The sequence below is a fragment of the Hakea prostrata genome, chromosome 2, assembly GCF_041222555.1.
Source record: "Hakea prostrata isolate BN-2017 chromosome 2, UWA_Hpros_2, whole genome shotgun sequence".
Classification (NCBI taxonomy): domain Eukaryota; kingdom Viridiplantae; phylum Streptophyta; class Magnoliopsida; order Proteales; family Proteaceae; genus Hakea; species Hakea prostrata.
In genome coordinates this window covers 161836-184675 of record NC_142601.1, presented here as the reverse complement: position 1 = coordinate 184675, position 22840 = coordinate 161836, and the positions used below count along the sequence as shown (strand labels likewise).

Sequence of the window (22840 nt, the reverse complement as noted above, 5' to 3'; positions counted from 1 at the left end):
ATGTTCAGGGTTCGTTTGATCACACTTTCTAGATGCATCACAAATAGTATCTAACCTTAAAATAGTTCAATAACCACTTAAAGTGGCGCGTCACATCTAGGCCATCAGATCCTTTAGGTAATGTAAGATTAGAGTACCCTTCACAAGATTATTTCAAATAGAATTTTTCTGATTTTATCTTTAATCTACGATACACATGATAATTTTAACCACCATGCTTCACGACACACCATTTAAAAAATGTCCCCAACCTGCCAAAATCTACGCGATGGAATCTTTACCATATTGATTATTATGATTCCAAGCGCATCAATCTTTTACCATATTGATTATTATGATTCCAAGCGCATCAATCTTTGTCCGTAAAATCAGATCTTTATATTTAGCCTATTTATAACCGTTGGATTTGCACCATTCAAGCTTTCTTAATTACACATTCTTCCCTGAAACATAGTTCTTCTTTTAAAATGACCCCAAAACTCTTTAACGCACCCTCACAATCCTAAAACTGTGTGGAAAAGAAGACTCCATAAACTATATTTTTCAGTTGTTATTAAACTCAGAAAACAATTGCATGAGCACCAAAAGTTCATCCAAGAACTATATTGTGACTTGTGAAATCAAATCTACTATCCTAAGAACATAACTCTCAAATCTTCTCAAAATGTATCATCAAATCATTTGGTTCACAATCCAATTTATTTAGGATTTTTTTTTTTGGTTAGAAAGTGTTGTTAGGAGTTCGATCAGTGGTATAGTTTGAAGGGGATGAGTGCTTTGGTGGGGATGTCGGTGCTCTACACTCCCTTGGTTCGACCAAATTAATGGGCCTGGAGGATGGGCCTGCCGTACAAAAGATGTGTTATTCATTCGGGAAGACAAATTACCTTCGTGTCATATGGGCCTTATCACGTTTGATTTTTGGGAAATGGGCTGGCTTGTACCCAATCCTTGGGTAAAGAAGAAGCTCTTGTCTTGTTTATTGTAATCTTTTCATGGTCAATTTTTTTTGGGGGGAAAAAAAATAATAATAAAATTTAAAAGAAAAACCCTAGTAGGTTAGGCGACTAGGTGTCACAGGAATGACATCAAGAGAGAGAGGGTGACTCAAATCATTTCGGGGGACCTGGGCCTGGGCCAGGAGCGGCAATTGCTGGGTTCTTACATTGCAACTTCCTACTTGGAAGAAATAGAATAAGAACCTGATTCCTTCTAAAAGCATGTTCTAAAAGTACTTTTATTTAAAATTACCACAATCAATCAAGGAGCCTCAACGCCAAGATCATGGGCCCAGCGCCGAAAAATGGGAGCTCACAGCTCGCTGCACACAGAAAGTCGGTGAGTGGACTCGTGATTCATTTACTGGTCATGGCAATGCAACAAGTATCGTACGTATGGAGCGGTTTCAGAGCCTCGTTCGAGAATCGAAACGAGCTAGTGAGACCTTATCAGCACCCGATTGATCAGTTAACTAAGTTACCCACATTGGGTGGTTTTTGAATTCAAAGAACTGCACAACCCACTAGTTAAGAACGGTGGAGCAAAGACACTATTCTTCACGCCTTGTGGAGAGATAGACAAAGTCACTTACAAATTAAGAACTAACAGAAGCAATTACATATCATGAAGCATCAGTAGTAATTAGTAACATACATAAAGAGCAGAAAGAATCAGAATCATGCAGTATCCACATTCCACAACACAAACAGTTTGGGAAGAAAAAGACAGAGTTGGTTGAAAACCCATTCTTTCTTCAGGAAGTAGGGTAAGCGCAAGTTTGACGTGTTGGTGCCATGGAAAAGAGAAGGTCAAGATCAGGTGGGTTGAAGTAACCATTCTTGGGTGGGTCTCTGTTCCTCTTGTAAACCGGTTTCTTCTTGGGAGGCGGTGGGCACACGGAGGAAGCCGCAGGTATCCAACAGTCTCCACGCTTCGGCGTCTGGCATCCATCCTCTATGCTCTCCATTCCCCTCTTAAGCTAAAACCCGAACAGCACACAAGAAGAAAAAGAAGAAGAAGAAGAAGCAGAAAGAATGAAAAAGTTGAGTAACGAGAGTAGAATCTGTGAGAAGAGAGAAAGTTGCCAATAGCGAAGCTAACAGAAAGGCAGAGGGAAGGGTTTCGACTTTCGTGTATATATATATGATATCGGTGTGAACCGCGAAACCGCTTTGGAAGCTTGGGGATGGATGGATGGCTCCTGATTTGATTTGAATTGGAGGAAGACACGCGGAAAGTAGTGGTGGGTGGGAGAGGAATAGTGGGGCCCGGCTCTCTGAGTCTCTCCGATGGATCATAAGATCCGTGATGGAGGGAGGAGCGTAACTGCATAGCCATGCACGTCGTGGCATCCAAACCCACGATCTTTATCGGTTAATGGAGGAACCTTGCTTGCTTCAGTCCAGCGTGAGTTCTCAACCGCCGCCATCCCCATGGCCCATCCAGATTCCTCCGTTCCGGTCAAGATCCGAGGGTCTGAAAACTCACCTCTCCCCGAAGACATTGTTGTTCACCTGGCCGCTTGTAATGACCCAACCCCATTGCCCTATAAAAAAAAAGCTCCCTTGTTGAAAAAATGGCTTAGCGTAACTGCGTAACTGCATAGGAGTTCCCTGTGTTCTGGTTCCGGTGGAGCCCAACTACATCTGGTAGGCCAAGTGGCATATCTGGGTCTTTGGATTTTTATTTACAGATGCTGTCAGCAGCCAACGGTCGAGATTCGACAACGTCATCAAATTTAGATTTAATGGTCCAGATTAAAAACTGGAGAGTATTATATGAAAATATAACTTCTTTTTCTTCCTCTCTATCTGTTCCTTTTTTATCTTTTTTTTTTTTTTTTTTTTTTGTTTTTTGTTTTTGTTTTTGTTCTTTTTGTTTTTTTTTTTTGGGTTTTAGGGTTTATAATTTTACAAACTCAACCCATGGTAGGTAGCCAAATCTAAACCCATCAAAAGACTGATTCTCACGGTCAGAATCTCCGCCGGCAGCTGATACCCGACAATATTCTCCGATGAGGACTTCTCCGGTTTTGCATCCCTCTCCTCCTTCGTCGTTTTCCCAACCAAAAATAATCTTTTGGTAAATTTATTAGGTATTGTTGTTTGTCAAACCTCGACTAACACATGGATATTGGATTTAGGTTCGATAGATCACATCACCATTAATCCTACTTTATTCTATTCATTAAATCCCATTAATTCTAATCATATATCTTTACCGGATGGTTATGTTGTTCCTGTTACTAGTTCAGGTAGTGTTTTCATTTGTGATAGTGATTCTTGGGATAACATTCTCTGTGCACGATCTTTTCATTTCAATTTGTTCTCTATTAGCCGCTTCACTGACAATTCAAATTGTAACGTTATTTTTTATAAAGATTCTTGTATTTTTTAGGACCATCAATTGAAGAGGATTTTGGCGACGAGTAGACGCAATGATAATCTTTACCATCTTGATACAATGTCTCTTTTTCTACCGTCGACCACTGGTTCTCTTTCTTCTTTTGATATTTGGCATTGTCATTTGGACCATGCACCCAGACACCCTTTCCCCTACCACTTTAAATAATTTATATGCTGATGTTACTTTCAATTGTACCCTTGTTTTGTATGTTCCATGGCAAAACAAACTAAATTGTTATTTTCTTTTAGTATTATATCTACCCTTGCTTGTTTTGATTTAATTCATTTGGATGTTTGGGGATCTTATAAAATTAAATCTCTCTCGGGTGCACGTTCCTTAGTACCGTGACTTCTCCCATAACACATGGGTCAATATTATGGGATATATATATATATATATATATAAATGTGTCCAAACCATTATTTATTTAATTATTCAAATATCCACTACCATCTTGAGAGGCCTCACTCCATTTGAAATTTTTTCTATGGACAAAAAGACTATAGGATTTTTGACATTTCTTCAAAAAAAGATTTATGTCACAAGAGATATTACTTTCCAAGAACACATTTTTTCTTGTGCCCTTCTAAACAACTCCACCACTTTACAACATGTTTTACCTTTACTTGTATAAGATGTCCCCAAAGAGTTTAATAATATCTTCTCTACACCACTTGCCAATCCTTTATCTTTTCATGTCGTCCCTTTAGACTTGGTGACTAACAGCCAAGATGCCACCCTTATACAAGAAGCTCCCACTCCTACTGAGGTTGAACCTATACATCCTAATGAAATTACTTCCATTGCAGGCCCTAAATCTCAATGTTTCTATCACCTCTCGTGTCGTTTTACAGATTTTCATTGCACCTTCCCTCTGTTTTTTCAATCCTTATAGGAGACAGGTACTAATACACTCTATCCTTTCTCAAATTTCTTGAGCTATGCTAACTTTTCATCCTCACACATGGCTTTCCTTGCAGCTATATCTAATGAGATTGAATCTAATAATTTCACAGAGGCAATGAAACATTAGGAATGACGTCATGCTATAAAGGATGAAATAGGGGTCATGACTCTTAATAAAACATCGACACTTGCTCCCCTACCACCAGGAAAGAAACTCATGGTTATCATTGGGTATTTAAATTAAGCGTAAGGCTGATGGCACCATTAAACGACACAAAACACGTTTGACAACAAAATGCTACACTTAGGTTGAGGGAGTAGATTTTATAGAAACATTTGCCCCAGTGGCAACACTTGTGATTGTACGGATACTTTTAGCAATTGCTGCTACAAATGGATGGCCTTTGGAACAAATGGATGGCCTTTGGAACAAATGGATGTAAATAATGTTTTTTTTTACAAGGCGATCTCAATGAAGAAGTTTATATGTTGTCACCTCCTGGATATCCAAAAAAGGGGGAGAACTTGGTTTGTCCCCTACATAAGTCCGTATATGATCTCAAACAAGTCTCCGGCCAATGGTACTCTAAATTTTCCATGACTTTGAGCGAATACGGTTTTACCAACTCCAACTTGGATCACTCTCCTCTTAAATATCGCCAATGTATTGACACTATCAATACACCATTGACATTCTTCTATATGTTGATGATATTGTCATCACAAGTTCTAGCAAGCCATTGATTGACTCTATTAAGGCCATGCTCCTTAAAAAAATTTATATCAAGGACCTTGGGAAGCTGAAATATTTTTTGGGCATTGAGGTTGCACGCCCTAATAAAGGACTTCATCATTGTTAGCACAAATATACACTTGACATTTTGATCGATTGTGGAATTATTGGGGCACAGCCAATTGACGCTCACATGGAGCAACATCTAAATTATCTTTAGATAGTGGTGAAGTTCTTTATGACTTGTCACAATATCGAAGACTAGTCGAGCATCTAATTTATTTGACTGTCACTAGGCGCAACATTTCTTATGCTGTCAATATTCTCAGCCAATTTATGCATGAACCTCGGTAGCCTCACCTTGATTCTGCTCATAGTCTTTTCAAATATCTCAAAGCCTTCGTGGGCCTAGGATTTTACTTTTCAGCCTTGAATACACTTTGTCTACTTGCATATTGTGACTCGGATTCGGCAAGTTCTCTGGCAACCCGAAGATCCACCATAGGATATCGTATTTTTTTAGGGAACAATCCAATATCATAGAAGACAAATAAGCAACGCTCGATATCATGTTATTCTACTAAAGCTGAATACCATGCTATGGCTAATAGAATTTGTGAACTTCAATGATTAACCACACTACTTCAAGAGTTTTAGTTGAATTCTATCACTGCACAGCCAAGGTAACCTCTCTTAAGCTATAAATACTCATATCCTCATCATTATCAAATAGACATTCTTGAGTTATTCCCACTAGCATCGAGATCTGCAATTTGATTTCTTCATCTAAATTTGTGTGCTCCATTAACTTGATTGTAGGAGATGTTACTCAACCAACCCGGTTGAGCATGCTCTTGCTGTTTAGGTTGTTCATGTGATCAAGCAAGACTTTCCAGCAACACATACCATAGATAATAAATTTATTGTATATGCTATATATAACAAATTGCATTGATTGTACATACCATAGGTAACTCATTGTTGTATTGTACAAATAGTGATAATTTACCACACATTAGTCAATAAGAGATTTACATTATATGAAATTTCTTTTCTAAAAATGTCTCAATCCTAACCCCCTTTTTTTAGGGGCAAATCTTAAACCCTAATTCGCATCAACAAAGTCTTCGGAAGGGGGGGGGGGGGAGAAAAATAACAAGGAGTGCAACAATGGCAAAATACATCTTTAGGGGCAAGTGACTATACACACAACACAACACACCTTGTCCCAACGCGCCGGGTGGCGCTCCTGGCTTGGCGCCGCGAAGTGACTATACGAGATGAAATTTTATCAGGTCCATTCATCAGAAATGAACCATCCATTTCCCTCTGGATCAGTGACACGTGTTTATGAGTTACATCGAAGTGTTAAGATTAAATGAAAATGAAAAAAAATTTGAAACTTCTAAATCTAATCTCAACCTTTTGATGTAACTAATGAAAATATATCATTCATCCATAAGGAAAAGCTTTTTTTACAAGTAACTGGGCTTTGGTAATTCTGCCTGATTTAGATAAACTAAGCCCACACTGTCCATGCCCATCCATCTTAGAAGTTAGCAGAATAAAACTCCACCAAAATCAATGTTACATATATCAATGGGCTAAGACCAAAAGATTTTGGCTGATTGGATTGGTCAACGTATTTGCTTTGTCAATTCTCAGAGGAAGTAAAATTATACAACAAACATGCTTTTAAGATTTCGAGAAGTAAAAGAATGCTGCTAAGGAAAATGTGAAAGAGGAAACTCAGAGAGAAGGTTATGAGTTTTGATCATAACAATAATTTGATGACGCAGCCCTGCATTAATGATTGGTGGGTACATTATCATAAGAAATATTATATACGTTTCGTGTCATACGATGCACAAGTAAAGGGATTGTCTCAACACGTTACAAAATCAACATTATAAGGGGATAAAACTGCAACCAATATTAAAATCACTTAATATAAAAAATATCTAGCAAAAAAATAATGTCAAGAGACACAGGGGTCGTGCTTCAGTGTGTGCAGCACTGCGTAGCATATGGTCGAGATTGAGATTTGATCGTTCGTTTACAAAAGTAAGTTCAACATTTTTACAAAATAGACGATCGAGATCGAAATCTTGATCTCAACCATACTTTATAGCTACTATACATTAATTATGCATACTGAAGCAAAATGAGAGAGATTCCCACTAAGTCCTGAAAATTAGCTCTGACTTTTTTAATATAATATAGAAATATGGTTGGGGTTTGATGAGTGATGTGTCATCACCAAGCTAGCTTTTATGTCACGTATCAGCATAAGATGTTGAGCTCCTCCATACAATATAAAAATATCTATCCAACATGAAAATATCTTTTTTGGGTAAGTATTTCGTCCCCCCAAAAAAAAGATATCTTGACATGTAATATAAAGTAAGTTTTTTCCTTTTTTTTTTTCAAAATTCGAGAACAGTCAATGGGTGAGGCAACCAATGCACGTGAGTGTGAGTGTGAGTAAGAAAAAGTAAATAGAGGGTTCAAACTTCAGTGTTACTGTGTTGCCAACGGTCGAGATCAAAATATTGATTTAGATTTTAATCTTGAACGCTGGTAGCAGATGCTGTGCATTGTTTGACGTTCAAGTTTAATACTTAATAAAAAAATTATATTATATATTAAATTTATATAATTAACTAATAATACACGCGCAAATCCAAAAGATTTCTGAATTATGTAGACAGCAATATCGGAGGAGTTTTTAGTTTGGAGGGTGGGAAGTTGGGAACGTGTAAGTGAGGGGTGGGCAAGAAACCACGCATGCATACATGGAGATTTGAAGGGGTCCACGTAGTTTGTTGTAGAATTGTTTGCGAGCAAGGAGCCCACAACTGTCTCTAGTGTAAGTAATTGTTTTAGGTTGGTTGCCCTACGTGGTCCAATGCTCTTAAAGTGCTCCAAACACACCACCTGCTCTACATGGTCCAATGCTCTTATTTTGTCATAGGAAAAAATTGTTTGGGTGCTACACATTAATTGCGCAGTATCATGTTACGCACTGTTGAGATCAAAACCAGAATTGTTGATTTCACAAAATTGATTTCTACACGTGCGAAAAGAATGATAGAGATCGAAACTTCAACTCTCATTTCGATATCGACTATATGCTGTGTGGTGCTACACATTAATTACATAACACTCAAGGAGGACACCTTGGGTGCATGGCTGTGGTTCCCTCCAATACATTTTACCTTTTCATTTTTTTCATCTTAAAAAAAGACGATTTTTTTTTGTTTTTTACCCAAAATTTTTGACTCGACTTGTGTGAGTGCACCGGGTCAAAAGACTCAAAACCTACTTTTCCATATATGTCGAATTTTTCTTGGAACAGCACTGTTTCTAGCAATAGACATCTAAGACTGTTTAAATATATGATTTTCCTAATCTATTTAAAGCAATAAATTTGTGTTGTCCACTTGTCCACTGCTGAGTGTAGCACCGCTCTCAAACAAAATCCGACATAAACTTGTTTTGCACTAGTCTTCTTTTGACTTCAAATGTTGAAAAGATAATTTTTGTTATCGTACAATTTCTTGTTAAGGGGTAACTAAAATATAACAGTAACAGTAAATGAAGAATTGGTTTGAAAGATTCTAACATGCAAATGATTCAATAAAATTGTACAAGCTAGCACTGTAAGTCAAGGATCTACACTTTGTACCGATGATTGAAAGACTAGATTCTTAAGATTTTGTAGAAAAATTTAAAGCCAAAAGTCTTCAACTTCTGAAAATACAAAAAGACACATGCAGGTATGGATTGAAGTCGGTAAAATCTGTAGGGTACGTAGCATTTCAATTCTGTACGTCTTTGTTCTATGAAGATTTCACAGAGAGTCTCTGAGAAGAGATTACGTGTAGGAGATGAGGCTTAATTGCTTTGACACGCACAGGGGCAAGGTGGGGTTAGGGTTTGTTTGTGGAGTTCAGTTATTCTTTGTTGCACAGAATACTCAACACCTGTCTCATGCATCACCATTTAAAACACAACATATTGAGTCATTTTAGGGAAACAAATGTGACAGGTGTTAAGGGCTAACCAAACATCTCTAATTCATGCTTGCCACAGGATGGATGAGCCGCTGAGATGAAGTGGATAACCAAAGTTTAGAGAGAGAGGTTTTGATGAACTGGGCAGGTAGCCTGAATTGAGAGAGAAGCACAGAGAGTAGTACCATGAAGATCGCTTGCTGATCGAGTGTTTTTTGAGAGGATGGTTTTTCTCTCTCTATCATCAAAGTCGTCACCTCTCTGCTCTATGGATTGAAAGCCCAACAAGTGCAGGACGAATTTGTCTCTACTTACCTCACCCTTTACGCCTGGGTTTGGTTACTTCTACTTAAAATCATACTGTTATATAATACTTTTCCTTTAACCCCTCACCTCCATCTTTGTGCTTCTTCACCTACTTGTGATGTATCATTATAAAAATTTCCCCCCTCCTCCACACCTCATCATCCCCCCAATTCCCAATTCTTCCCATTCTGACTTGTGACACCACCATGCAGCCCTTCTCACCCTCTTTTACTTTCCTCTTCCTCCTTTCTCCTCTCTCCTTCTTCTTCTTCTTCTTGCTCTTTCAATGGCGTCAACATCACCATCACCACCACCGTGGTAAGCTCCTCCCACCCGGTTCCATGGGTTGGCCTTACTTCGGTGAAACTCTAAAGGCCTATACCCAGAGCCCCAGCACCTTCTTCTCCAATAGGAAGAATAGGTATGGTGATATATTCAAGACACATATACTAGGTTGTCCTTGCGTCATGGTTTCCAGCCCTGAAGCTGCAAGGACCGTGCTTGTGAGTAAAGCTCATTTGTTCAAACCCACTTTCCCGCCAAGTAAAGAGAAGATGATAGGACGTGAGGCACTTTTCTTCCATCAGGGTTCATACCATTCCATGGTAAAGAAGGTTGTCCAATCCACCTTACTTCCTACTGCAATCAGTGGATCTGTCTCTGGAATTGAACAAATTGTACTCAACTTCCTTCCTTCCTGGGACAACTCCACCATTAACACATTTGAACAGATGAAGAAGGTAATTCAATTCAATTCTCCCTCACTACACGAGTAATATATATTATTTATCCATTTTATGTGGCCCTTAATTGTTCGATCTCCTTCGCCTTTTCTATAGTATACTTTCGAGGTGGCAATGCTAATGGCCTTTGGTGAGGTTTGGGACATAAACAAGGCGAGGATCAGAGATTTGTATCATTGCTTGGAGAAAGGTTACAATTCCATGCCTTTTGACTTCCCTGGCACTCCCTTCCGCAAAGCAATGAAGGTAAATTACTTGTTTCAGTCCCACATTGCTCCAAAATAAGTACTTGCCAACATTTGTGGTTCTGATTCTGATATGGGTTTTAATTAACATGAAACCAATATCATGCATCTCAGGCAAGAAAGCTTCTTAACGAGACCTTGATAAGGGTAATCGAGAAAAGAAGGGAAAGAGAAAACCAAGCAGTTGAGGGATTGTTGGGAGTTCTACTGAGGTTTGAAGACCACAACCATAACCGTCTCACTGACTCTCAAATTGCTGATAATATCATTGGAATCATATTTGCTGCTAACGATACAACTGCCACCATCCTCACCTGGACTCTAAAATATTTACATGATCATGGAGATGTCCTACTATCTGTAATTGTAAGTAAATTCCCCTTCATTCTTCTTTTCACTGAGCTTATTTCTGGCCAGTTGTCCTTATTGATTACTCACATGTGAACCTTAAGCAATTACATCTGTTTCTTGGGTTCGGATCCATTTGTCGATAGCTTCTCGTCACCAGTTGTTCGAAACAAATCCCTCTAGTTGAGTAACCCAATCAAGAAATAATAATTTTCTGCAGGAAACAGAAAGATAGTTCCATTGAGTTTCCTTCTTATTTAATTTGGCTTCTTTTTAGAGAAGCAAAACCCTTTGTTTTTTCGTCATATTTTAACAATTTTAGTGACTGAAGTTTTTTAAATTTTGGCATGAGAAAATACGTGAAATAGAAGTAAGTACTAAATAAGATTCACCGGAAATGGGGATATTTTTTTTTGTTTGCAGAAGGAACAGGAAGAGATAGAAAGAAGATTAATGGAAGAAAGACGTGGGCTTACATGGGCTGATACGAGGAGGATGCCGTTGACCAACCGGGTACACCACCATTCCTGAGTACTATATATACATAGTACTACGAATAAGGAATTTTTTATTTTTTGTTCTTCCATTCCTTCTTCAGATCATTGTAGTTATTCATATAGGAGTGATTAATTATTGCAGGTGATTCAAGAAACACTAAGGAGAGCGAGCATTCTTTCCTTCACATTCAGAGAAGCAGTTGAAGATGTAGAGTTTGAAGGTTACATAATCCCTAAAGGCTGGAAGGTTCTTCCCCTCTTCCGAAGCATTCATCTCTCCGCTGATTTCTTCCCTCACCCTGAAAAATTTGACCCTTCAAGATTCGAGGTGATCTCTCTCTCTGTCACACAGACACACACAGACACACAGATGAGAGAGTCAGAGAGACGAGTGGGTCTGCTACTGTCGTACTGGTTATTCTATCCTTCAAATGATATGGTTATTCTATCCTAAAAATAGTGGTTGGTGAAACAAGGGAGTAAAGTTTCTAAGGTTGTAGTGGGTAGATGGACAAATCGAAAGATAAGACTCTCTAGGAAAGCAATTGAGTATATGCATGAATGCTCGTGAATTGATTTTGTTTGTAATGGTGTATGTATCAAGTGTGGATCATCTCTTCTCTGTGCTTCTGCCCCGGATCACCACAAATACAAATATCTGGTGCCCACAAGTAAAAAGTGAGAAAAAAAAAGTGAGATCCATCATCTATACCCTGTAGTCCTTGTAGTCTGTGATCGACAAGCGTGGAGAGCACCCTGTGCTTCTTGGGGGTGATGGTCCGGGCTTTAAATGGTTAAAAAGAAAAGGAAAAAATTTTAACTTGTGAAAAATGTCAATATGTTTTATTGTAATTGATGCAGGTTGCACCAAAACCAAACACCTACATTCCTTTCGGCAATGGACTGCATTCATGTCCAGGGAGTGAGTTGGCCAAGCTTGAGATATCCATCTTCCTCCACCACTTCATCACCACTTACAGGTCTCGTCTTTAAATCACTTCATCTTCGCTCTCTACCCACTCTCTTTGTCTGACTCTTAATTTCTTATTTGTATAACCAATAGCATTGCTTAGTAGTGAGAGGAGGAGAAGGAACCACCATGGTCATAGCCCATAGGTATAGAGGATCGAATAACAGGTGGCAAGCATGCAACCAAGTAATTAGAAAATTAAGACCTGAGTGACCCAGGTGTTCGATCTGGAGCTACTCAAGGAGAATCTTCACCTAGTGGTTGATGGGTATCAAAGAGATGCTAGGTTGATAGTTGAATGCCAAGTGGAACTCTCTTCTGTTTGCTTCATAATGAATAAGAACTCTCCAATATGGAGTTGCTTTCCATCCCTTGTTTTGAGGAAGGGAGATGCAACAAATGAGGACCCTATTATTTAAGCTTCTAGTTACTGATTACCATTGAAAAGTTATTCAGTAATGACAATCACCAAGAACACCTCTTGCTGAAGAGGTCATAAATCGATTTTTCTTATGGTATATAAAATTGTCCCCACCCTTTAATATAATTCACCAATTCTAATTTTCTTTTTAGTGATTACTAATAATTATGATTGAAATTATTGCTCGCACCGCATATATATACAGGTGGGACGTAGTAGGAGACTGCGATGGAATACAACACGGTCCCTTTCCTGTACCAAAGCAAGGACTACCCATACAGGTCACCGCGAGGAAGAAGAAGACAACAAAGCTACCCTAATTAACACCTTGCAAGCTAGCTACCTAGCTCCCAAATTCCACAAGCTCTGAATGATTTGATGTGGGTGTTGAGGGTTATTAGGAGGTGGGGATGATTAACTAATGTGGGTTTCTTTATACTTACTTGAATGTAGTGGACAATTGTAAGATACACGCATGCAGAAGATTTAAGAAAGCTCTCCTGTGTTTTTGTGAGGATGATATAGGCTACAAAGTGGGTGCATACATATAATAGTTAGTTAGACAATTTATATTCATGGACATGACTCATGTTAAGGGACCGAATCTGCCTTGTGTCATAACATGAGTGTGGGTTATACAATTACATGAGTGATGATGTATGACTATATGAACTGACTGGCTAAAGAAGATCCAAAATCGTATTATTGTTGTGATCATTAAGTAGCATACTTTATTTTCTTCTGTTCATGTAATTGCTATCAGGTTTCTCAGTTGACTTTTCTCCATGCTCCACGTATAACACTTCGAGGGAGAAAAAGAGAGACAGAGACACATTACTATATGCTAGACAACTTTAATGGTTCTCTTGTCTCTTTATCTATAGCAAACAAAATGATGTTTGGTGCCTTGGTATCGCATAAAAAAGACACATATGATAAATTAATGCTTCAATGTGTTAGGAGGTACCCAAATCTCTCCACTTAATCATTTGAGATTCCATGGTCACCATATCCCATGTGTTAGGAGGTACTCAATCTCTACTCTCTAAATTATTTGAGATTCCATAGTTGTTCTATCCCATCAGATCTTTAGTTAAAGGAGAAAATGCAAATAAATACATGTAACACCTGCAAGATTTAGAAAAATTTTCAGCACCACCTCCTGAGTTGTCTCATAAAATTAAAGATTATCTCTTGAGTTACTTAATTTATCAATTAAACCCTCTATAGGAGAAAAATATAACAATGTCACCCTCTTGTCGTAAGAAATTTACAGTCAACTACTGATGTAAGCAAGTTAAACTAAAAAAATTAAAAAAATTAAAAAAAAAAAAAAAACCTGAATAAACCTACACTCAACTCATCTTCTTGTCGTCTACAACCAGTCATTTTTACCTACCATTCTTGCATGTTCATGATTTTTCTCCTATGAGTATATTTTTCATTTCCTTCTCCTTCACCTTCTTCCCTTAGAAGTTTGGGTAAAATTGGAAATGAATAGATAAAAACAAACTGAGATTAATGGTACAACTATGTTAGTAATAGGGTCCGAAGACTCCAAATGATCAATTAGGTAACTTAGGAAATGACATTAATTTTAGAAAATAACTCTAAGGGCCAGTTTGGTTATTTGAGTCTAAAGATTTAAAAAATCTAGAGATTTCAAATCTATGGAAATATGTTTTATAAAACTAACTGTTTGATTAACCGTTTTTGAAGAACGGATTCACCTAAAACATTTATGGAATCGTGGTTCAAATGCTTAATGCTTTTAGTGGTGAACTTGGTTTCACCCATACCCTAAATCTGATTTACTTTTGTGGTGAACCAGATTTCTGATCGGTTCCTGACCACGTATAATCTCCCTTTGTAATCCGGTTGGCGTTCATGCCCGGCCCATGTGGTTTTGAAAATTTCTCTAAGATTTATTTGTAATTATATTTTTAAGATGAATTTACCATATTCTAAAATCTAATTCTTTTTAGAGTTTTTTTCATGATGCCCATGGGTCTAAGTTCTTGATTGTTAGAAAATATATGAAACTCCTAATAATTGAATTTTTCCAAAACATAAAGTTATTTTTCTATTATTGAAATGACTATTTTGGTCATGGAGTGAAAAAAATATATAATTTTTATTTTATTTTACCAAACATCACTTAATTTTTTCAAATTTACAAAACTACTTTCCTAAGTCTTGAGACTGAAATGGCAAAAGAATTCTATTTGAGAAACCAAGATGGCTCCCCACTTGTGCAAATCAGCGAAGCTCATGGGACCATGGCTTCTATGCTCTCTCTCTTCACTTTCAAACTCCCATCCTCATTCGATCCTTATTTCAAACGATTCATGACCAGAGACTGGTCTGAGGAGAAACTAATCTACTGGGTTTCCCTCGACCTTTTCTGGAAAACAAAAACCTTGCATCAGAAAGATCTAAGGTTCGGGACTTTGTCTCTATCGATTCTGAATTTCAGCTGCAACAATTATCTTTTAAATTTTGCTAGATTTTTCATTCGAAGTCCCAGAAAAAGAACAAAATGGTGAATCTACATTGATCGCAGAAAGATATGAACAGAAGGGAGGAAAGTAACTCAAATAAGTATATTGAATTGGCAACCGTATCAGCAAGCAAATTCTGCTTCAGAAAAAAAAACCTCAAATTGCAAAACCCTAAAATTTCAGCATTTCAAGCTCAACAGTCAATTCCAACATGCCAAATTCACAAACTCTTATCTGCAGCATTTCGTGACATCATGAGGAAGGAAAATTGCAGATCAAAACAAGGTAGTAGTCAAATCTGTTTGCAGAAACCCTAACTCATTCCAACAATGCCTCATGAATTGAAGAGTACGAAACAGAGATCCAATAAGAGAGTAAATTAATTAGCTCGAGCTACTCTGGTTTTCTCAACAGAAAGTTTTCGTTCCTCTCCAATTTAGGGACTCTTCTCTTTGTTCTTTCAGAATCTTAGTTGCAGAGAGCAGAGAGAATCGCATTGGAGAGAAGAAGAAAAAAGGGGTCCAGACAAAACCCTAATAACTTAAAACTTAAAGAGCAAAGATTCTCTTAAGTTTAGATTCAAAATTGAATTGAATATATTTTAGGGTTTTCATGAGAGAGGCATTATTATCATTTTACATGGATGAGGAGCATTTCGGTCTACTCTTCTAGTAGGAAGGCAAGGCTAAGAGAATGAGGTAAATTCAGTTTGTTGAAAAGCATGTGCCTTGCATAATTGCACATGTAAATGATTTATGGATTTCATAAACTAACAACTCACTTACAATAAGTTGATTACAGGTCGGTCAGGCATTAACATTCATGACGAACTCTCCAGCATGAACAATGTAGTTCTAAGATGGCTGAAAGCATTCTCATTAGGACTTTGAAGTAAACATTTTTCTTTCACCTTTTTTTTGGGTCTGCAACCAAACCCAGTATCCCATCATTTTCTCACGCCATTCCAAGAGAATGACAGGTTACATGGTCAGAGCTTTAACTTTTCCTGCGTGTACAAAGGGTAAACTATAAGCTAAATATGCAGATGGTGCTGCTTCAAACCATGTAGGATGCATCCATTCCATTCTCTCCACCATCCTGCCACCCAGAACCTGCTCTATACTTGCACACAGGACAAGTGCCTTGCTGCCGCAGCCATGGGTCGATGCAGTTAGCATGGAACTTCAAAAGAGAATAGTAGATCATTGGCACCAAATAACAGATAAAGTCAATATACAGTCTTAAGTTGAAGTTACCATCAGATGAATCATAGAAAATACAGAACTTTAAAAATTATTTGTCAAAAAGCAGTAAAGTCGAACCTGATGCAAGCATGGCAAGCTGCGGATGATTTCCCCAACATTAACTTGTTCCAGGCAAACACTGCATGTCAATTCATCATCTGGAGACTTGATGTTTCCATCACCCTTGCAAGAGTCTTGCTTTTTCTGTTTGACAAAACAATGATATCAAAATTGATCAATCGCTTTTTAAATGCAAGAATATTTATAAGTAGCTAAGCTTGACTCGCTCATGCATTAACCATGCTGCAAATTAGTGTCAGAGAGAATATCCAATGGCCACAAAAAACCCTCAATCATGTATGGTTCTCTTTTTTTCTCCCCACCCTTCCATTCAGAACAATGAAAGAAACACTTTGTGGAGTAAATATGTCTCAAAATCAGCTGTAAAAAAGGCACAAAGGAGAAATATAATGGGAATAACTATCAATACTTTAAGGGGCAGTGAAACAAAACACAGATGATTGAACACCATATACTGGTTACCTCTACTCCAAATTCTAAGATCAGAAAGATATTAGAAAGAGAGACATCTACGATTTGGCAAAACAGAAGGATGAGAAACCACTAGGGATTATACTTACAGTCATACTGACAGAGAAAAGCAGAAAGCTAGAAGAGGTATTATCATATTTGTACCCGGTTATTTATGATTATCTTATCTTATAAAATCCCAAAAATTATAAATAAAATCCAAAAAGGCAAAAGAATCAGATGCTCAACAAATCAGATAATAATTGGCTGAATACGAAGGGTAATCATTTCCGTATTTGATTAGTTTCGGACCAATCCAAATTCTTCTAAATGGATATGAATGCAAATTCAAAAGCAGATTTTGGTTTTCCATTTATATGTGTAGGGCTATTTGACAATTAGAAGGCTGGACAGAAAAGAAACAATCAAGTTACTAAATGTGATCTCAAGGGAAAATGAAAGGGACCAAAAGAACATGAAAGAAGAAACACTGTGTATTATTTAGTTACTACACAAATTCCCTATAAGGTTTGAGAATTGCAAACTTAAAACTAATCTACTACAGCAATAGATAGTAAAAAACTGAAGGCAGACTTAAGAACTAAAAACAAACAGAGGTAACAGAAAGGGAAGAATGAGAACAAAAAAGAGAAAAGTAAAAGTTATTCAAAATTGTCTTTTCATGTTAAAAACCAAGCATTTACTTTTTTCAATAAGTTATTCAAAAGCCTATGGCCTATAGAACCCCAAAAGGGTTCAATAAAGTTTTCTAAAGCCCACTTGACCCGATTGGATAATCTTAGGGCATGGTGAGAAGTGCATGGTCTATGGTAGGCCGAGGCAAGGAATTCCTAGTTAGAGTAGGGTTGCATCAAGAATCAGGGTTAATTTCTTATTTATTTGTGCTTATCATGGAAGAATTAACCAAGAACATCAAAGATTAGGTACCATGGCATCATTGGTTTATGCTCGTTGCTGATGATATTGTTTTGATGGATACAAAAGCAAAGAGCCAAAGACTCACACTAAGTTAGAGATGTGGTGAACGACCATGGAAATAGAGGGTTTAAGGTAACAGATCAAAGATAAAGTGTATGAAAAGCTACCCAATGATGGATGATAAGAAGGTGAAAATGATTATTTCAGATACTTGGGGTCTATTATACACAAAGATAAAGACAAAGATGATGATGTCTCCCAAGAATTCAATTAAGAAGGATTAAGTGGAAAGGTGAGACCAAAGTTCTATCTAACCAACACATTCCTCTAAAGTTCAATGGGAAGTTCTACAAGACCTGCTATGATCTTTGGCGTGGAATGTTAGACAATAGAACAGCGTCATATAGCTAAATTATGTGTTGCAGAGATGAGGGTATTAAGAAGGATGGGCAAACAACTAGGAAGGATAAAGTTAAGGATAAACATATTACAGCAATTGTGGGAGCAGACCTGATAAGTGACCGCCTTGAAGGATGTCATTTGAGGTGGCTAGCCATGGGCAACAGAAGCCTAAGGATGGCCAAGCAAGGACAATTCATCTGATTCTGATCAAAGGAACGAAAGGAGCTAGGGTGAGGCCCAGAAAGACCACAGGTAAAGTTGTGAAAAATGACATAGTCTAGGTCCTGTACCAAGAATGACCTCGGACAATGCTACTGGAGGGAAATGATCCAGGTTAGATAACACCATGTAGCAAAGATTTTCCTGTGTTAGGACCTAGAATAAGGCCATGTGGAGGAGAGAGAAGAAAGAGGGCTACTACTACGGATTGTAAGTAAGGAAGTTGTGGGAAAAGGGTATCAGGTATTCTCTTAATTTCAACTTCTTTTTTCACTTCTCTTTTACATTTTTCATCGATCCTTTCTCTTGTTCATGTTTAATCTTCATCCATCTTACTGATCTTTGCAACATCCTCAGTTTTCCCTAGTTGTTTTGAAAGGATTCAGGCAGCAAACCTCACTTAGTTAGGAATTGGGATAAGGCTGGGTTGTTGTTATTGCTACCATTCCTCCAGAATTATAAACCTTGTCTCACAGAATAATTAAGCAACCAATGCTAGAAAGACAGAAATTTAGGCTTCAATCTGCGACAACAGACTAGCAATTGAGCTTCAAGATTTCATCAATTACTCAACACAGGCCAGCCAAAGCTGCACCTTACTATAATACATGAAAATTGTCCAACTAAATAATAAACAGCAAGTTATCCATGACAGTGTAGAAAATACAGCAAACAAAATCCAACTCAACAGTTATAAACTGAATAAGTACCTCAGTTGTTGACGAAGATGATGCCTGTTGCATTGAGGAACCATCACTGTAACAAAAACAACTAACATCAGACCATTATCATCGTAATAGATTTTCTACCAAGCATATATATGACATTTTTCTTCCAGTGCCCAAATATGTAAACCACAATTACTCAATTAGCATTATTGCAGAACCCAAAAATTTATACGGTTTATTCAGTATGCAAGCAAGATAAAGAGCAACTCTAGAAGACAGTGAAAACAAAATCTTCAAAAAAAGGGGTGGGAAAAAGAAGACAACTTGCCTCTGTATACCAGTAACCTTGTACTTGTGAACTGGAAGTGCATTTATCTCTTCCTCACTCATTGAAGCAGCTGAGGAAGTATTTTCAGAATCCAATGCTCTCAAAGTTTCATAATCTGCAGGGCATAAGAGCTAAATCATTCCTAAGCAATAGTACCTTCTTCACAAGATCAAAATGGATAGGAAAATGCATCCCGGGGCAACATCTTTTTGTATGTTAGGACATCAAAATCTAGTCAACATAACATGTCAATTGTCAGTATTTGGAATAGTCTAGCAAAAGTGATATACCTAGGTCATCGAATTCACGGTCAAGAAGAGCAAGCTGGAGCCGGAGGCCTTGCAGACGCCCTCTTGTAGCCAAGGCTATGGATGGTGGCATGTGCACCCTCAGTTCAGTGTGACCAAGAAGACCACTGGCTACAGCAGCATGTGCCTGTGCCTGAGCCTGAAGTTGTTGACAAGTCGCATACATCCTTAGGCTAGTAGCCATTAAGAAGACACCAAGAAATAGCCAAAGCTGCAGAATAAAAATTTAGGAAAAACTTATTTATTCATTTGTACAATAACAATGATCCAACAATAAAAATTAATCAGATGCAAGAACATCCCCAAAAAAGATAGGTAATACCAGAAAGTTCGGTGACATTTGGTGTGAATTTAGTATCATGAACAATAGAAGAACTGTGGGGAAAAGGGAAGAATGATGATTAGAGATCCATCATAACAAAAACACAAGCAACAACAAAAGTTAGTTCCTAGAGTAGGGAAGTTAATTCTGTTTAGGGATTTAATTATTAAAAAAAAAAAAAAAACCCACCTGTAACAAGAAAAGCCATTGAATTTGTATTAACTGGTCGAGCTGCATGAACACGCTGAGACAGAAGATTCAACATTTGCAGAATGTAAACAGTCTAAACTCATACAATCAAATAAACTTCCGAATACCCTTCAGATACCAAAAATGGTATGGGGACAGATCTGAGAAAAAACATACCACAGAACGCCTTTCAGGAATAAAACCAGGAAATCCACTCTCTATATCTGCTCTAGTTCCTCTGAAAACAAAACTCATGGCTGAAGTAACTAAAAAACCTTCCTGGATAAGAGTATCAGATAGTCCACAAACATAAAGTGTAGATCTCTACTAAATCCTCCAGACCAGCAATAACCTGAAACAGTTACAAAATGTAAAAATGCAGGTGCCACCTAAATCTTAGAAGATAGAGTTCCAACATAAATGCCTAAAGACACCAAGTCTAAGATTATCAGTGATTCTGCAGACTCAGAAGAGATGCAAAAACAGAATAGCTTGATATGACTTTTGAACGTTTAAACCCTCTGAGAATCAAATTTTAGAAGGCTGAAAATGGGCCAAATCAACATATCTCTGCACCAAGAATGTCCTCATTCTTGTACACCACCAATATTGAAAGGATAATCAGGAGGTCCTCCACCATTGAGTATCCTTCACCATAGGCATCAACCTTGCTGTAATAAAAAATAAAAAAAAGGTGGAGAAGATATGTAGAAGTTGGAACACAACTCAACAAAGAGATTTCCCAAGTAATTGGCATCAGCTACATAATTTCTGTTTTGCCATTCCACTTCAATGCCATAAGCATTAATTTAATTCCCCACAACCTCAACCCAAAATGTATTCAACCCTCACATCCCACCTCAAAAGCACTTTAGCACCTCAATTAGGACAAAACATCTACCTTATCAGTGCATCCGTCTGTCTTCACCATATATGTCACATCATCTCAGTGGACCCTCTCTCATTTCGTCATTGCTCACACCTCCCAACTTTTCTTCACTCTATAGTTGGCATACTTGTCCCGTCTGCCCTTTCAAGTCCTTCCAACTTGCACTGCAACAAACAATGTGAATCGGCTAGCTGTTCATATAGATGTCATCTCCGGTCAATTACAGTTCCCCTCTCCAGGGTTTTTTCTTCTGACCAATTAAACCTATCCTAAGGTTCACTCTTTACAACTCCTCTAAAATTAACCCTTCTTACTGGAATTGTACATTCTGGAATTGTTGATCTCTGTCAGGACTATCATGATGAAAAATAATTAGCATCATGTTGGTTGCTTTTACATTACAACAGCTAAAATCCAGTTCCAGAAAACAAAACCGTTACAACATGCTCCACCATCTCCACCCCCACCCAAAAAAAAATTGCATTTCGATGAACATAGGGCTTGTTACTCAGGGAATTATCCTAACTGTAAACAGCCAAGACCACCCCCCCCCTTCAAAAACGCACACAAAACCCAAAAAACGAAAAGATCTCAGCTTGAAAGAAAACACCAATTGCAGGAATCCTGGCACCACACAGATCCCCAAAACCCTAACCCAATATATCATCAATGAAACAACTCAAATCAACGGAAACCCGACATCTAATTACCAGAAGAAAAATTTTAATCTTATCTTAAAAGGATAAAAAGCAAAACTTTTCTTCTGAGAATCTCCTTCATCCAACATGCAAAGATGTAAAAAAAAAACAGCTAGGAAGAAGATACTTACAGAATCAAAAAAACACGAGCAGGCAAAAAGAATGGATCAACACTAGATTCGTCTTTGATTAAATGAAACCCAAAAACCGGACTTATGTTTCCTTTTTCCCCTCAATTTTCAGACAATCGAGAGAGAAAAAGAACCAACATTGGAAGAAGACGACGCGTCTTCCTGTCCAAAGTTGCAATATTGTCCGAAAATTCTCGTACTCTCGCAAATGTCCCTTTTTATTGTCAGAATAATAATAATAATAATTATTATTATTATTATTATTAATATTTTAAAGCGTATTATCAACTTTATCCGTTATGTCTTGCTTAGCTTAAATTCTGGAAGGAAAATCGATTTTTGACGAACCCCAATTTTATCTCCATCTGATTATTAGGTTGAAGAAGTGGGTGGGGCTGGATTGGGATTCTTTGTGCGGCGACCCGGTTTGTCGTGCCATCGTTAGATGTTGCCATGTGTTTGAGATTTGATCCGATGGTTGAGAATGAAAATGTAATAAATATAATTTCTCCGATTTACAGACAAGACCCCTTGACATATGGAAATTCACAAGTTGAAACTTTTTTTTATCAAAGAGAATTTATAAAAGCCACTTGAGAGAAACACTAGAGAAAAGCAAGGAAGTGTTCACTATACAAGGAGATGGTGAACCCCACCAAAGATGCAAACCTCCTAAATTTGCAAGCGCCTCTAGCCAAATAATATGCTTTGGCATTTAGAGTCCTGAGTAAATACACAAATACCATAGACTCAAAAGAATTAACCAAAAATAAAAACTCCTTAACCAATCCCAAACCAACCTAATCAAGAGACTGAACTTGCCCATTAAGGGTTCTAAATATTGGTTGACAGTTGGATTGAATTAAACAGGGTTTTAAGTT

At 37.6% G+C, this 22840-nt stretch overlaps 2 protein-coding genes across 4 annotated transcripts; one reads left to right on the top strand and one right to left on the bottom strand.

The window, feature by feature from the left end:
- The first annotated feature begins 9399 nt into the window (after positions 1-9399).
- On the top strand, positions 9400-13263 carry LOC149023126 (abscisic acid 8'-hydroxylase 2-like). Its single transcript, XM_089143664.1, has 7 exons — positions 9400-10106; positions 10206-10355; positions 10469-10720; positions 11126-11215; positions 11342-11527; positions 12061-12179; positions 12796-13263. The coding sequence occupies exons 1-7, from the start codon at positions 9573-9575 to the stop codon at positions 12908-12910; spliced, it is 1446 nt and encodes a 481-aa protein (XP_088999790.1). The 5' UTR covers positions 9400-9572; the 3' UTR covers positions 12911-13263.
- A 1917-nt stretch (positions 13264-15180) lies between these two features.
- Positions 15181-22147, bottom strand: SDIR1 (RING/U-box superfamily protein). 3 transcript variants are annotated; one of them, XM_089143662.1, is made up of 10 exons: positions 21960-22147; positions 21143-21294; positions 20419-20912; positions 20242-20296; positions 20053-20105; positions 19713-19941; positions 19423-19537; positions 19137-19182; positions 16414-16539; positions 15181-16273 (listed from the first exon to the last, which is right to left on the bottom strand). In XM_089143662.1, exons 3-10 carry the CDS (start codon positions 20494-20496, stop codon positions 16148-16150), a joined length of 828 nt encoding a protein of 275 aa, XP_088999788.1. In that variant the 5' UTR covers positions 20497-20912; positions 21143-21294; positions 21960-22147; the 3' UTR covers positions 15181-16147. The 3 variants fall into 3 exon arrangements, with proteins under 3 accessions (XP_088999788.1, XP_088999789.1, XP_088999787.1); XM_089143663.1 differs by having other exon boundaries at positions 20419-20593; XM_089143661.1 differs by lacking the exon at positions 21143-21294 and having other exon boundaries at positions 20419-20593.
- Between the last annotated feature and the right edge of the window lie 693 nt (positions 22148-22840).